Source organism: Numenius arquata, chromosome 6 (assembly GCF_964106895.1).
Source record: "Numenius arquata chromosome 6, bNumArq3.hap1.1, whole genome shotgun sequence".
NCBI classification, from domain to species: domain Eukaryota; kingdom Metazoa; phylum Chordata; class Aves; order Charadriiformes; family Scolopacidae; genus Numenius; species Numenius arquata.
In genome coordinates this window covers 146,483-162,427 of record NC_133581.1, presented here as the reverse complement: position 1 = coordinate 162,427, position 15,945 = coordinate 146,483, and the positions used below count along the sequence as shown (strand labels likewise).

The window sequence follows — 15,945 nt, the reverse complement described above, 5'->3', positions numbered from 1 at the left end:
ATGCCCGGTGCCAACGGACGAGGCTTCACCGGGACGCGCCCCCGGGGGGGCGGGAAAAGCCGCTCCAGCCCCGCCCCAAGCACGGGGGTGGGGCCAGAGGGGCCTTGGGTACCCCGGGGCCATAGAGATGGGCGGGGGTGAGGGGCCAGACAGGCCTTGGGGCAGCCTGGGGCCATAAAGAAGTTGGCAGTTGAGAGGCTAGAGTGCCCCTTGTCACCACAGGGTCATAGAGGGGGGCAGTTGAGAGGCTAGAGTGCCCCACCCCACCTCCCAGGGGGTGCCCGCCTGAGCGGGCTGGTCCTCCAGCGCCGGGTGCAGAGCGGGATGTGGGATGTGGGGCTGGACAGGGCGGGGGGGCCACATACTGCAGCAGGTGCCTGCCCCCAGCCCGCCCCCCCCCCCCCCCCCCGCTGTCCCGGGCACCCCCCACTGCCAGCCCAGCTGATTTACGGGAAGCTGCCCCCCCGCCCTCCTTAATCTTTAACCAGGCAGGGCCGGAGCCGGCCAGATCCCCCAGCGCCACCGGACACACAGTGACCAACCCGCCGAGCACCCAGGTGGGTCCAGGGTGCTGCCACCTCCTGCCCCCACACCAACCCCCGGGGGGGGTTGGACCGGGGAGTACACCTGTGCAGGGGGGCATGGGGTGGGGGTACAGGCGGGGCAGGGAACGGGGGTGCAGGGTGCCGGGGTGAGGTGGGAGGGTGCCGAGCTGAAGGGGGGGTGCTGGGAGCTGAATGGGGGGGGTGCTGGGTGCCCGTCAAGCCCTCGACCTGTGCTTGCCCACCAGGATGCCCACCAGGATGCTCTGGCTGCCCCTGCTGTGGCTGGTGGCCACAGCCATGGCTGTTGTCACCCTGGTAAGTGTGGCCCAGGGTCACAGGCTCCCTGCGCCCAGGTCCCCCCTGCTCACCCTCACCTGGGTGTCTCCCCCGGGTCCCCCCTGCCCACCCTCACCTGGGTCCCCATGTGCAGGTGCCCTCACTGGAGGTCTCTCCCAGCCAGCTGAAGCTGCTCAGACAGGACCCGCCGCCCTCAGTGCCCCCCTATCCTGCCACAGGCCCGCCAGGGGATGTGGGGGCACCCCTCCTGCCCGTGCCCACCCCCTCTGCCCAGCCTGAGGACCTGCCCAGCTTGGATGCCCCCCTCAAGGCCACAGACCCCCCCAGCCCTGAGGAGGCCGGGAGGACACCCGAGGAGCCAGGCACCACGGCCAATGGCACCATGGCAGCACCAGTGCCTGGCACGACCCAGAGCCCCCCCAGCACCGTGGGCACAATCACCCCACCGTGCCCGCCATGCCCTGGGGACGAGGAGCCGGCCGAGGACTGTGGGGCGCCCACGGGGGAGCAGCAAGCGGCCGTGGCCGAGGCGCTGGGCACCTTCGCCCTCCGTTTCTACCAGCACATGGCGGAGGCTGCCCAGCCCGACGCCAACCTGCTCTTCTCCCCCATCAACGTTGCCATGGGGCTCTCGCACCTCCTGCTCGGTGAGGGACAGCCTCCGGCAGACACCGCCACCGGCACTGCCATGGGCACTGCCGTGGGCTCTGCCGTGGGCATGGCTGTGGGTTCTGCTGCTGGCACTGCCATGGGCACCACTGTGGGCACCGCTGTGAGCTCTGCTGTGGGTTCTGCCATGGGCATCACCATGGGCACCACTGTGGGCACCCCCATGGGCTCTGCTGTGGGTTCTGCTGCGGGCACTGCCCTCACCACTGCTACGGGCTCTGCTGTGGGCACCACCCATGTCCCAGCCCAGAGCACCACACACCCATGGGTGCCCCACTGAGCTCCCCCTGTGCCCACAGGTGCCCGCGGCGAGACCCATGACCGCCTGAGTGCCATCCTGGCATACCCGCAGGGGATGGCCTGTGTCCACAGCGCCCTGCAGCAGCTCGCCAGCGCGCCCGGGCTGTTCTCCGCCACGCAGATCTTCCACCACCCAGGTGAGGCAGGGGGTCTGGGTGCCGGCGGCGCTGCTGATGCCAGGTGGGCATGGGGCTGACGCCAGCCATGCCGCCGGGCAGAGCTGCAGCTCCGGACACGCTTCCTCAACGAGTCGCAGCGCTTCTACGGCGCTCGGCCACAGGCACTGAGCGGCAACGAGAGCCTGGACCTGCTGCACGTCAACGAGTGGGTGCGCGAGGCCAGCCGGGGGGCCCTGCCCAGCCTCCTGACCTCCATGCCCCCCGAGCCCCGCCTGCTGCTGCTCAGCGCCGTCCACCTCCGGGGTACGGCCCCAGACGGGATCTGCCCCGGGATCTGCCCTGGGGGTTGGCTCAGGGATCTGCCCCGGGATCTGCCCCAGGATCTCCCCCAGGATCTGCCCCAGGTCCCGCTCAGGGGAAGGGCTCCGTGATCTGCCCTCGAGATCTGCCCCAGGATCCTCTCGGGATCTGTTGTGGGGCCGAGCCCGGGGGCTGCCCTGGTTGGCAGCCACCCCGTGTCCCCCATCCCCGGTGCTGTGTCCCCGCAGCCACCTGGCGCGTGCCACTGCAGGCCAAGAAGACAGTGTCGCTGCCCTTCCTGCGCCCCGGGCACCCTCCCCGCCTGGTGCCCACCATGACCAGCAAGAAGTACCCGGTGGCCTCCTTCATCGACTCCCGCCTGCAGGTCCAGGTACGGCCCCCCCCAGTGGCTGAGGCCCCGCTGCCACAGCATGGGGGGGGGCTGTGATGTCACTGCCATGGCATAAGGTGGGTGGCAAGCTGTGACATCACTGCCACAGGACTCAGGAAGGATGCCAGGCTGTGCGGTCATCACAGTGGCACTGGGGGAGTGGCAGGCTATGACATCACCACAGTGGCCCTGGGGGGGGTGCCAGGTTGTGACATCACAGTGGTGGCACTGGGGGGGTGCCAGGCTGTGAGGTCACTGTGGTGGCACCGGGGGGGGTGCCAGGTTGTGACGTCACAGTGGTGGCCCTGGGGGGGGGTGCCAGGTTGTGACGTCACAGTGGTGGCACCGGGGGTGTCTGTCCCGCAGGTGGGGCGGCTGCAGCTGAGCGAGGGGCTGAGCCTGGTGGTGCTGGTGCCACAGGGGCCCTTGGGGGCGCTGGGGGCGCTGGAGCGGGCGCTGGACCCCCCCACCTTCCTGGGGCTGCTGCGGCGGGTGGCCCACACCCCCCCCCAGGCCACCGCGCTGGCCCTGCCCCGCCTGCGCCTCGACCTCGCCCTGGACGTGGTGTCCCTGGTCCACGACATGGGTAAGGCCACCAACCCCCTGCCGGGCACCTGCCCGTGGCAGCACTCCCTGGGGATGGGTGGGCTCGGGGTGATGTCACCTCCCACGCAGGAGATGACGTGTGATGACATCACTCCCTGCGGGACGTGACTGCCCCCCCCAGTCCCCATGCAGGTCCCTGTCCCCAGGGGCCCCAATGTCCCTGTGCCTTTGATGTCCCCAGGGTCCCCCGGTGCCCCTGATGTGCCCCACCACCCTCATGCCCCCACTGCCCATGATGTCCCCCTTGTCCCCAATGTCCCCATATTACTCCTGCTGTCTCTGGTGTCCCCAGTCACCCCAATATCCCCCCCATCCCTTAGTGTCCCCCAATGCCCCCCATTGCCCCTAATGTCCCCAGTGTCCCTGGTGCACCCCTACTGTCCCCCACATCCCCAGTGTCCCCAAGGCCCCTCAGCACCCCCCACCCATGTCCCTAATGGCCTCTCTGCACCCGCATCCCCATTGTCCTTCCCCGGCGTCCCCCATGTCCCCGTGGGGCTGGCGCTGAGGACATGTGCCGCAGACTTCGGGCTGTTCCTGGACGCGGAGTTGTGTGGGCTGGCGCGGGGCCCAGCGGTGGCAGTGGACACGGCGCGGCACCGGGCAGTGCTGGCACTGGACGAGGCTGGCGTGGAGGCGGCGGGAGCCATGGCCACCTCAGTGGCCCGCACGGTCCTGCTGCTGGAGGCCCTGCGCCCCTTCCTCTTCGTCCTCTGGCACGATGCCCACGGCGTCCCCCTTTTCATGGGCCGCCTCAGCGACCCCCAGCCCTGAGCCCTGCCCCTGCCCTCCCTCCATCCCTCCTGCCTTCCCTCCCTGCCTCCTGCCCTCCCTCCTCACCCCTATCACCCCTCCATCCCTCCCTGCCTCCTGCCCTCCCTCCCTTGTCCCTACTTTCTTCCCTTCTTCCTTCCCTCCTCCCATCCCTCCTTTTCCCTCCCTCCATCCCTTGTCCCTCCCTCCCTCCTCCCCTCCCTTTTTACCCCTCCCTCCCTCTTTCCTTCCAACCACCCTTCAGCTTCCTTCCTTCCCTCTTTTCCCTCTCTCCAGCTCTCCTTCCCTCCTCCTGTCCCTCCCTCCCTCCCCACCTCCCCCCCCCATCTCCCACCCCTCCCTCCCCCGCCTGCCTCCCTTTCCCTCCCCCTCTCTCCCCCCCCATCCCCACAGGGCAGTATGGGGTCATGCCCCCCCTGCTCCTCCCCGTGCCTCAGTTTCCCCACCAGATCGGGGCCTGAGACCCCAATAAACGCACTGACTGCGGCTCCTGCCTCTGGGGAGGGGAAGGGGCAGCCCGGGTGGGGGGGGGACAAGCTGGGGGCTATCAGGGACCCCCCTGGTCAGGTGCCAGGGCTGAGCCGGGGGTGGTGGCAGTGCTGGGGGCGCGTGACACCCAGCACCTTCCTAAAAAAAAAAGCCTTTATTGCCCTAGAAAAGCCCCTGCAGTCCCCCCAGGCTGGTGATGGGCACCGCAGCCTCCAGGGGGGCAGCAGGGGACACCCCCTGGCTGGGGGTGCCACGGGGGGGGTGTGCCCCTGCCGTGCCCCTCAGTCCCAGCCGTTCTCCTTCACCATGTGCGACATCTCGATGATGAACTTCCCCTCCTTGTACTTCTGGCTGCTCTCGAAGGCCTGCTCCTGGGGGAGACACCCTCAGACCCCCGCCCCCCGGGGCTGCCACCCCCCCACTGCCCGTGCCCCAGCGTTGGGGTGCTGGGGGCTGCCTTCATGTGGCTTTGGATTGCTCAGGTGCCTAGGTCTTGGTTTGGGGTGCCCAGCCTGGGGGTTTGGGGTACCTGGGTCACGGTTTGGAGTGCCCACCCAGGGGTTCCCAGGTGATGGTTTGGGGTGCCCAGCCCCAGCGTCTCTGGGGGTTGCCCAGGTCACAGTTTGGGGTGCCTAGCCCGGGTCCCTGCAGGGTGCCCAGGTCACGGTTTGGGGTGGCCAGCCTGGGGGTCTCAGGGGGTGCCGGGGTGGGGGCACTCACATATTTCCAGCCCAGGGTGGTTTTGCAGCTCTGGCAGAAGATGTCAGCCACCGAGTGCAGCCCCGTCAGCAGCAGCCGCTGCTCTGCTGGGCCACAGCCCACGTTCACCCTGCGCCCGAGAGACGGCGCTGGGCCACCAGCACGGCACCGGCACGGCACCGGCATGGCACCAGTGTGACACCGGCACATCCAGGAGAGCAGCCCTGGGTGACCCCCGGTGCCCACCACCCGCCCCCCCTGCTGCCCCCCCTCTCCCCGGGTACTCACACCGAGTTGAACAGGTAGGCACGGCCATGGCTGCCCTGGAAGGACTGTGGGGACATGGCACGAGTCACCGGCTGGGACCCGTGTCCCCTGGTCCACCCGTGTCCCCCCTGCCACGCACCACGCCAGCCCGGGGACACTGAGGGGAGAGGGTCACCTCCACAGGAGCACCACAGGGGACGCCTGCCACCCCCAGGACACCACTCGGGGGGACACTTGCTACTCTGGGGACATTGGGTCAATGGTTCCCACCACGGGGAGGCCGTGGGGGATGTCCCCACCTCAATGACAACAGGGAGGGAGCGCTCACCACCCCGGGGACAGCACGGGGGAGGGACATTTGCCAGGCCAGAGGCACCCGGGGGGGGACGACACTGGCTGTTCCAATGCCACCTTGGGAAGAAGCTCACAGCCCTGGGGACAGCACCACGGGGCGGGGGGGAGGGGGCTTGCTGACTGTCCCCGGGCAACCACGGGAGGAAGCTGACAGCCCTGGGGACACCGCGGGGGGGTCCCTGTCTGTCCCGCCCCCCGGAGGGGAGGTGGGGGTCCGGGCGGGGTGGTGGCCGCGGTGGCACCTTGGAGATGAGCTCCTCGTGGCGGGCGAGGTGGGCCCGGCAGTGGACGCAGCTGTAGGTGCGGAGGGAGCGGGGCAGGTAGCTGCGGAAGGTGCGGGGGGGCAGGCGGGCGGCGGGGGGCAGGCGGCGCCGCGGGGGGCCCATGGCGGGCGGCAGGGCCCCAGGGGGGCGCGGGGGGGGCCCGGGGGGCAGGGTGCAGCCCCCGCAGAGCCGCTCGCAGGGGAAGCAGCGCAGCAGAGCGCCGAGAGCCGTCGTTCCTCCCGCGCCGAGGTCGGGGGGGCACCGCCGCCCCACGCCCCCCCGGCTGAGAAGGAGGCGGAAAAGGGGGGCGGCCTGCAAAAAAAGGGGCAAAAGGGGAACGGTGAGGGGGGGGCACTTGCCTGAGTCCCCTCCCCGACACCGCCCCCCCCGCCCCGCTGCCGGCTGAGACCCGGCCAGCTCATGGCAGGAATGAGGGGCAGCGGGGGGTGGGGGGTGGCACTGCCCCGTCCCCGCTGTCCCAGGGGGGAGGCGGGCACAGGAAAGTGGGGGCAGAGGGGGGGTCGAGGTCCTGGGGAGAGGGGATGGAGGGGTCCTCCTGAGGGGGGTCTGGGGGTCCCGGGGGATCAAAGGGGGTCCCGAGGGGAACAGTGGGGGTCCCGGGGGCGATGTTGGGCGTCCCGAGGGGGGGAGTGGGGGTCCCAGAGGGGGGAATGAGGGTCCCGGGACAGGAGGACGAGGGTCCCGCGGGTGACAATGGCCGTCCCCGGGGGGGAGTGAGGGTCCCGGGGGGGACATTAGGGCTCCTGAGAGTCCCGGGGGTGGTATGGGGGGTCCCTGGGGGATATTGGGGGTCCCGGGGACAGGCCGGGGGGGCCGGGGGCCGCTCACCCTCTGCCGCTGTCCCCGCTGTCGCCGCCGCCGCTGTCCCCGGGGCGGGCACCGGGCGGCCGCGGGGGGGGGCCCTGCGTGCCCGGGGGCCGCATCACGGCACCGTGACTCATCCCCCGCCGCCGCGACGTCACCGCCCGCACCCCGCCGCCGTGACGTCACCGCCCCACACCTCCGACGTCAGCACCGCCGCCGGGGATGCGCTGCGGGCGCCGGCGCCCCCCGTGTTCCTCCTCCTTCCCCCCGTGTCCCCCGGTCCCTTCCGTCCCCCGTCCGTCCCCCTGTCCCCCCGTATCCTCTCTGTCCCCCCCGGTGTCCCCCCGTGTGTCCCCCCACCCACGAGCCCCGGCCCACGCCGGCGGACCCGAGGGGCGCATTCTAATGAGATGCAAATGAGCCGGAGGGGCGGGGGTCCCGGGCGGTATGCAGATGAGATGTAAATGAGCCAGCGACAGCCCCGGGCTCCGCCTCCTGACGTCACTCGGGCAGCTGCCATGGCAACCCCCGCTGCAGCTCCCCCCGCCCACCGCGCGGGGCGCGCTTCTGTGACCTCACTTCCGGCGCAGCGCGGCCGGCCCGGAAGCGCGGCGGCCCCGGTAGGTGGGTGAGGAGGGGGCGGGCGGGCGGTGCCAGGGATTGCCATGGCAACGGCATGAGGGCGGGGGGGGGGCAGGACCCCCATCCCGGGCGGCGGCAGGCCGAGACCCGTCCCCGCCGCCCACCCTCCCCCCTCCCCGCAGGCCAGGCCGCAGACCCGTCATGGCGGACGACGGCAGCGAGGAGAAGAAGCAGGTGGCCAAGTTCGAGCTGGAGCGGGAGACAGAGCTGCGGTTCGAGGTGGAGGCCTCGCAGACGGTGCAGCTGGAGCTGCTCACCGGCATGGCCGAGGTCTTCGGCACCGAGCTCACCCGCAACAAGAAGTTCACCTTCGATGCTGGCGCCAAGGTGGCCGTCTTCACCTGGCACGGCTGCACCGTCCAGCTCAGCGGCCGCACCGAGGTAGCCTACATCTCCAAGGACACCCCCATGCTGCTCTACCTCAACACCCACACGGCCCTGGAGCAGATGCGGCGGCAGGCAGAGCGGGAGGACGAGCGGGGGCCCCGTGTCATGGTGGTGGGACCCACCGATGTGGGGAAGTCGACCGTCTGCCGCCTGCTGCTGAACTACGCAGTGCGGCTGGGGCGTCGGCCCACCTTCGTGGAGCTGGATGTGGGCCAGGGTTCCGTCTCCATCCCCGGCACCATGGGCGCACTCTACATTGAGCGGCCGGCCGACGTGGAGGAGGGCTTCTCCCTCCAGGCCCCGCTTGTCTACCACTTCGGCTCCACCACGCCTGGCACCAACATCAAGCTCTACAACAAGGTGAGCGCGGGGAGCCTGGGAGGGTCTGGCCCCAGGGACAGGCCCGGTTCAGAGACAGGCTCCCGAGCTCCCTGCCCACCCGGGATCGTACCTTGTTGCCACTGTGCAAGGCTGTGGCGTGACTCCACCACGAGCACTGTGCCTGCTTCTGGGCACTGCAGCTCAACAGAGACGTGGGGAGGGCTGAGGCGGTGAGGGGAGAGGCGTAACAGGGATGATGAAGGGGCTGGAGGAGCTCCCTGAGGAGGGAAGAAGCTCTTCAGCCCAGAGAGGAGGAGTGAGGGACCTGCCCTCATTCAGGGCTGGCGTTAGCCCAAGCATGGTGGCTGTCACTGCAGAGCGCCCCTCCCCTGCAGGGAGCCCCCCATCCCTGCTGCCCACAGCCTGGTGCTCTATTTATGGGAACCCACGTAGAAAGAAGTCCAAGAAAAACCTGAGGATGCCCAAAAGCTGACCCGAATCCCTGGGGTGACAGAGGCTGAATGCTGCCCGCAGCTCCGGCTGTAGCGGAGCACCCTGAAGTGCTCACAGTGTGTTTTAGGGACAGCGTCAGCCTCCTGCACGGCAAATCACCCTTTCGCAGGGGTGAGTTGAGGGTGGGGAAGAAAGGATTCTGTCCCAGGTGTCTGCTCAGGAGCCAGGCATTGCTCCCGCACTGCAGCGGTAAATAAACGCGCTGAGGAGGGCAGGAACAGCGCGGAGGGTCACCGTGTCCCTGAGGAGCGGGATGGGCCTGGCATGGCAGACCCCTACACTTCCGGTGCCGTCCAGGGACTGCTGCTTGCTCCCCGGAGCCCCTGCCCTGGTGGGAGCCGGTGTGGTGCCACTGCGGGAACCAAGGCTGTGGGGGTCCCTGGGAGCCGGCTGGGGCCTGGGGACACGGGTGTTGTGTCACCTCTGCCGTGTCTCCCCTGCAGATCACGTCCCGCCTGGCCGACGTCTTCAACCAGCGCTGTGAGGTGAACCGCCGCGCCTCCGTCAGCGGCTGCGTCATCAACACCTGCGGATGGGTGAAGGGCTCGGGCTACCAGGCGCTGGTGCATGCCGCCTCTGCCTTCGAGGTGGACGTGGTGGTGGTGCTGGACCAGGAGCGGCTCTACAACGAGCTGAAGAGGGACCTGCCCCACTTCGTGCGCACCGTCCTGCTGCCCAAGTCTGGCGGGGTGGTGGAGCGCTCCAAGGACTTCCGCCGGGAGTGCCGGGACGACCGCATCCGCGAGTACTTCTACGGCTTCCGGGGCTGCTTCTACCCGCACGCCTTCGACGTCAAGTTCTCCGACGTCAAGATCTACAAGGTGGGGGCTCCCACCATCCCGGACTCCTGCCTGCCGCTGGGCATGTCACAGGAGGACAACCAGCTGAAGCTGGTGCCGGTGACGCCGGGGCGGGACATGGTGCACCACCTGCTGAGCGTCAGCACGGCCGACAGCCCCGACGACAACATCTCGGAGACCAGCGTGGCCGGGTTCATCGTCGTCACCGGCGTGGACCTGGAGCGCCAGGTCTTCACCGTGCTGTCCCCCGCCCCGCGGCCCCTGCCCAAGAGCTTCCTCCTCATCATGGACATACGCTTCATGGACCTCAAGTAGCACCCCCTCCCCGTCCCCGCTCCCTGTCCCCGCGGGGAGCCCCCTCCCCCCGCCACCGTTTTTACGCCTTTTGTAACGTTTGTTATTAAATCTCGGAGGTTTTTCTCCCGTGGGTGAGTGTGTGACCGGCCCCCCCCCCCGGTGCCCCGCAGTGCGCGGCGCCGAGTCCGTCCGTCCGTCCCCCGCCCCGCGGTGGTACGTTCCGCGCGTGCGCCCTTCGGCGCTCAGGCGCTGCCGGCGCGCCCGCCCCGCGCCGTGACGCATGCGCGCCCCCAGCCACCGCCCCCCCTCGCGCGCATGCGCATCGCCCCTTCCGGGCGGGTCCCCGGCGCGGCGGCCAATGAGGGGCGGTGGCGGGGGCGCGCGCGGCGCGCAGGCGCGGCCGTGACGTCGTGCCCAGCCGCCGCGCGCGGCGACCCTCCGTGCCCCGGGAGCGCTGCTTGCGGCCCCCGCGCGTCGCCGGTGAGTCACGTGGGCCGCCCGCACACCCCCCCACCCCACCCCCCGCCACTCTCCCCTCATCGCCCCGGGCCCCGCCACCCCCGCCCGCCGCAGGCCTCGCGAGCCTGGCCGGCCCCCGCCGCTCCCGCCGCCGCCCCTGTGTGCCGCTCGGGCCCTGCCCCGTGCTGCGCGAGACCCCCGCCCGGCCCCACGGCAACCCGGCGGGGACCGGCCCCCGCCCGGCGGTGACGGGCCGCCCCCCGGCCCTGCCCGGTGCCGGCGCCCGCGCCCCGCGGCGTCGTTCCGCACCGCCGCCTCCCGCGGCCCGGCCCTGCCTCACGGCCCGAGGCACCTCCCGGGCGGCAGCCTCGCTCCCTCCCGCCCCCGCGGCCCCGCCGGCACCGGGCCCTTCTCCCAGCTAAGCGCCCTCCCCGCGCCCTGCCTGTCCGGCGGGGCCGGTCCCGGGAGGGTGCACGTTGCCCGGGGCCGAGGGAAGCCGAGGGCGATCTGGGGCGAGTTTTGGGGGGGCACGGCGCCGGGCTGGCAGTGGGCAGGGGCGCCCCGGGGCGGCCGAGGCTGCGGCAGGAGCCTCCCCGGCGCCCGGGACCGTCCCCGGCACCACCGAAAATCGCTGTAACTCTGTTTTCCGAGAGCTGGTGCCTGAGCACACGCTGTGGGTCCCGGGGGGTGACACCCTGCTCTCCACGGGCCCCGTCCTGCGCCTCCGGAGTGTAATTCCTCCTGGGAGTGTGTTCCCACGCCATGTCCCCGGTGCTGCTGGTGTAACGGGTTGCCGTCGCAGGTGCTTGGTCCGGCTTCTCCTCTAGAGCCCCAAATTCCAAACCCCAAGTTACTGACCCCGTGTCGCGTGTCCCCGAGATAAAACCCTGCAATTCGGGAGGGGATCGGCCCCTTTTGCGTTCCTCCTGCCACCTCACTGCCCACTCCTGGGAAGTGATTTCCCCTGGATCTGCCGGCTTTTGCCCCAGCACGGCTCTGAACGCGGGCGCTGGGGGAAACGGGCTTCTCTGCACCGGGCACTACTGATTTTTTGGGGGGGTATGAAGTACAATTACAGCTTTGTCTAGATCCAAAGGAGGAGAGTTGGTCTTGGAGCGTCTTAGTGTGCTTAATGGAATTATCACCTTGGCTCCCTGCAGCCGGGGTGGTGGCTGTTCTTCAGCAGAGCGCTTCGTTCCTCTTGGTTTCTGAGGTGCAGCCCCGACTGGGGAGGGAAAAGGTGGTAACTGGGTGGAGCTGACGGGCTCCAGCGGGAGACCTTGAACTCCTGTTCCAGAGGCCCGTTTGGGGCCGTTCGCGGCTATCGCTGGGCCCGTTGTTTCCGTCCCATAGCGCGGCGGGAGTCGCTCCTCGCTGGCTGCGGGGCACAGGGTGAGACACGGCTGCGCTGGACGAGACGTTGTTCTTCCCTGCTTTGTCCGTAAAATGGGGCTAATCCCATGTAAAGCAGCGAGGGCAGGGGAAGGAGGGTGGGAGCGGTGTAAGCCGGGCCGGGAGATAAGCGCTGAGTGGAGCCGGCCTCCGAGCTGTTGTCTGCAGTAAAATAATTGTCAATTTACCCCATCTTATTCTCTTAAAACCCCCATGCACCCTACTGTGGAGAAATGAGGTGTAGGCCGTGTCGCCTGAAGCCAGGAGGATGGCCGGGGAAGCCTGACTCCGGCCAGGTTTCCGTGTTTCCCTGTGGAGCAGAAGTGCCCGGTGCTCGCTGCTGTGTGTCCTCCTCCTGCATGGGCAGCGGGGAAGTGTCACCGGGTCATCCCTTTGAGGCAGGGGCTCCTGTTTACGTTGGACGCTGAGCGCAGTCGGGCCTGAGCTCTGTGTTACCGTGGTGGGGGCGATAAGAAATGGTGTCCTGTGGGGACACCCCACAGCTTCATGTTGCTGGGGGGGTCTCGTGTTTGCCGCTCCCCGTGTCATCCAGCCAACGCGGACGGCTTTGCCTTTTGGTGTGTGCTCTGCCCCCCTCGGCAGTCGATGTCCTGTCCCGCTGCCTGGGCTGGAAAAATCCTCCTTTGGCTTCTGGCTGGCTGGGCCCTGTGGTGGCGGGGACCCCCCTGCGGCAGGGGGTGCTGGCTGGAGTCTGCTCCCCATCCCGAGGGTACCTCTCCCCACGGGAGGATAGCAAGGAGGTGGCAGAGACGAGTGACGTTCTCGTGTTGGTGGTCTGCGGCGCGAGGTGTTTGGCCCCGTCCTGCTGTGTTGCTGCCCGGCAGCTTTCAGAACGTTTTTGCTCTCTCTGCTGATTTTTAGAGCCCTAAATCTCAGCAGAAGGTCATGGCTGATTGTGCAGCATCAGAATTAGTGGAGGGAGAAAAGGGGGGTCCTTGGTCTCGGTCTGGCCTTGCGGGGGCTCAGCGGTGAGAGGTCAGTGCCGAGGCTGAGGACACAGCGCGCTCGGGAACGGGCTTCTCCCCGACTGCCAGGTGTAGCTGATCCAAACAGAGCGGGAACAGGTAAAGCACATCCTGTCTCCCGGCGATCCTGGATCTGCCCTGCCCGGGCGTTGCCTCCCGTGGAAGGAATTGTGTGTCTGTTTGACCCATGCCATGGGAACCAGGCTGGCTCAGGCGGGCAGGTGGGTCACTGGGGATGGCAGGGAGGTGACGCGCACTCGGGAACCAAGAGTGAACTCTCTCCTCCCCGAGCTGCTGTGCTCCCCTCCCCGGGCGGCGGTGAAAGGCAGTGAGTTTAAGGGAAGCTCGTAACGTCCATGTGTGTGTTTCCTCCTTCCAGGGGCAGGAGCGCGCAGAAGAGCTGTGGTGGTTATCAACAGCCGTTGAAATAAGGAAGGGAACATTGGGAGCTGGTTAGACATGTTTTCCCCAGCCCAGTGAAGGTGGGGAGAGCCTGGTGAGGCGTGTTCTCCTGTCCTGGCTGATGCTTCAGAAAGATTGAGCCACAAAGCACCCAGCTCTCGGGGCTACGTCTGGGTCGGTGGCCGGAGGAGAGGGCTCGTAGCAGAGCCATAGAGCAGGGTGGGAGGCGCGGTGGGAAGGGAAGGAGCAGTGCGAAGCAGGTGCTGGAAGAAGAGGAAGTTACAGTGAGAGGTTACAGGGACTTCACTGGAGAAAAGGAGACTCAGACTGAAAGAAATGGAAGGTGGTGGCGGTTGCGCTTGGAAATGCCCTGAGGGAAGGAATTAAAAATCAAAGGAAGTCCCCAGAAATGGAGATGAGGGGAAATAGAAGCAGCCCCTCTTACGGGTGGAGGGAGGGCTGGGGAAGAGTGCTCTGGAGGGGGCTGAGCAGCGTGGGGCCAGGGAAGTGCTCTGAAAAGGGGGTGCTAGGATTGGAAAACCAGGTGGAATTCCCAAGGGAGAGGGAAAGGGGAGTCAGTGGTGACACAAGGCTCAGCACGGTTTGATTGGGGGAGGAAGGAGCAGGGCTGAGCTGAGGGCAGGTCCAGAGGAGCTGGAAGGGAGGAGCTGCTGGGCTGGAAGTGGCAGAGGGAGAGGAATCGGAGGCAGGAGCGGAGCCTGTGTGCGCCTCAGGTAAGCAAGGCGAGTGTGGGACTTTTCCGAGCAAGGAGGTCTTGAGTGGCCTTTGTGGATGGGGACAAAGTGGCCAGAGAGACAAAGGGTTTGGGAAGAAGGTGGAGGGAAAGGAGGGGTTGGTAAAGCAGAGGTAGATGGGTTGCAGGGCTGCAGAAGGGGAAGGCAAGGGAAGAAAGCATGTGCTTGGGAGAATCGGTGTGAATGCGGCCTGAATTTTCATAATCTGTGGGAAGTCAGAACTTGTGTCTCTGCTGAACACCAGGGTAAGTGACCAGGACAGTCAGGGTGAGGTAAGCCAGCAGTTTAGCCCAAAGAAGAGAGGAAAAAGATACCCTGACAACTGCACAGCAGAGATGCTGGCCCCCTGTGCTGCGCCCTCTGTGGCTTCAGCATCCTGGGTGTTCCCAGCCACGGGAGGGGGGACCACTCCCCTCCTGGTCGGGGCACGCAGGCGCCCCGGCCTCGGCTCACAGGGCGGCGTGGGCTGGGGGCTGGGAAGGGCTCAGCGCGTCGTGGGGTCGGGGAGGGACCCTCCGAGCTGCAAGGTGGCTCTGGGGGCCAGGTGGGATGGGCTCAGCGGCCCTTTGGAGGTTTGACGCGTTGTGGGGTTATTCCCGAGCGAAGGCGGCGGGGAGCTGGGGGTTATATTTGCCTGGCATCTCGCTTGGGTGTCGCTAATGACAGCGCTTGGGATTTCTCCCCCACACGCAGCGCTCGCTCAGGTGGAGTATCCCACGAGCAATTATGTCAGCTCGTGCATTCTTTCGTTGATGAGGAGCTGGTTCCTGCGCTGCCAGGTGTTCGTGTCTGTGCTGAGCCGGGCTGGCACACAGACCTTGGCAGGGGCACGGTGTGCCATGAGGGGCTGGAGCGCTTGGATCCGTATCCCTGTCTTCAGGTGGAACATCAGGGGCAGGACCTGCTCCAGGAAGTCGCCTGGACTTGGGGGGCAACCTCTGGGGGAAGCAGCAGGGAGGAGAGGGGTGGAGGAGGTCTCTGGAGGGGGAATGTCACAAGGAAAAGCTGCTCCGATGTGGCAGTATCTGTTTGAGTTCGAGGTGTGGCTTTGTTTTCATGGCGGAGCCGTTCAAAGGGCTGGGGTGTTCTGTTACAGCAGATGAGCGTGTTAGCAGATTGCTTCTGCTAAAGTAATTAGCAGTGATGTCATCTTTAAACTTCCGAGTAACCCATCCCCAGAATTGCTGTCCGGCCGTTCTGTTCGGCGGCAGGGCCTGGCTCAGGCGGGCCCTTCCGTCCCCGCCGATGGCACAGCTCTGTGGTGTGTAGGGATTTTCCCCAAATCACGAGTCCTGGGGCTTGTTCTCACCTCCCTCGAAGCTCAGAGCCGTGTCTGGGGGTAGAGGAGGCTGGGAGCTGCTCCCAGGTGAGACCACAGCCTTCCCCAGCATCAGTCCAGCGTTTCCTCTCAGTCACAAAGGCAAAAAAAGCTTGGTGTGAGAAGCTGAGCTGCGTTCCTGTAAAGGAAGAGCTGCTCTGCGGCGGGAGCGGAGTCTTCATTAGTCAGCCAAAGTGACTGACGCCTTGTTTTGTGACTGAACCCATTTAATTGTAATATATTCTTGTCATTATATGTACCTTTAATTTTGTGCCGCAGTTCTCTCAACCTTGGCGAGTGTTTAGTCAGCACTAGGTATTTTTCTGTTCACTCCAAAGAAAAAAATACTTTGGGGGGCAGAAGGGGAGAAAAGTGGAAGGAGAAAGCGGAGGAGTGGTTGGGGTGACGGCGCAGGGAGGCAGCGGAGCGGAGGACAGGTGACAGAGGCTGCTGTGGCGGTGACAGTGGGTGCAACACCATCGGTGTCCAGCTTGTCCTGGGGCTGTGATGGGCTCTCGGGCATTGGGAGCTTGGGGCAGGTTGGTGTCTCCTGCTTCCATTCCCAGAAAGGTTTGATTTTCTGTATTTTCTGTGGCGCTCCGTCCTGTGTCCCCATGACCAGCGAAGGGTTCCCGAGGGCACCCTAAAACAGTTGGGGCTCCCCAGTGAGAACCCAGCACTCCTCTGTCCAGAGCTATGACTGCCTCCTCCGGTGCAGAGACTGGTGTTTTCCACAGCCTCTCCCGTCTCCTGCCCTCCGGGGGAAGGGGACGAG

General features: G+C 67.2%; 3 protein-coding genes across 3 annotated transcripts; 2 read left to right on the top strand and 1 right to left on the bottom strand.

Moving 5' to 3' along the window:
* Window positions 1–472: 472 nt before the first annotated feature.
* SERPING1 (serpin family G member 1) lies at window positions 473–4,001 on the top strand. Its single transcript, XM_074149908.1, has 8 exons — window positions 473–568; window positions 791–860; window positions 976–1,489; window positions 1,811–1,948; window positions 2,030–2,233; window positions 2,479–2,621; window positions 2,988–3,207; window positions 3,751–4,001. The coding sequence occupies exons 2-8, from the start codon at window positions 792–794 to the stop codon at window positions 3,999–4,001; spliced, it is 1,539 nt and encodes a 512-aa protein (XP_074006009.1). The 5' UTR covers window positions 473–568; window position 791.
* Window positions 4,002–4,771: 770 nt separating this feature from the next.
* On the bottom strand, window positions 4,772–6,196 carry YPEL4 (yippee like 4). The gene is made up of 4 exons (XM_074149793.1): window positions 6,053–6,196; window positions 5,478–5,521; window positions 5,211–5,319; window positions 4,772–4,861 (listed from the first exon to the last, which is right to left on the bottom strand). The coding sequence occupies exons 1-4, from the start codon at window positions 6,194–6,196 to the stop codon at window positions 4,772–4,774; spliced, it is 387 nt and encodes a 128-aa protein (XP_074005894.1).
* Window positions 6,197–7,681: 1,485 nt separating this feature from the next.
* CLP1 (cleavage factor polyribonucleotide kinase subunit 1) lies at window positions 7,682–9,984 on the top strand. Its single transcript, XM_074149729.1, has 2 exons — window positions 7,682–8,287; window positions 9,205–9,984. The coding sequence occupies exons 1-2, from the start codon at window positions 7,682–7,684 to the stop codon at window positions 9,874–9,876; spliced, it is 1,278 nt and encodes a 425-aa protein (XP_074005830.1). The 3' UTR covers window positions 9,877–9,984.
* Window positions 9,985–15,945: the final 5,961 nt, after the last annotated feature.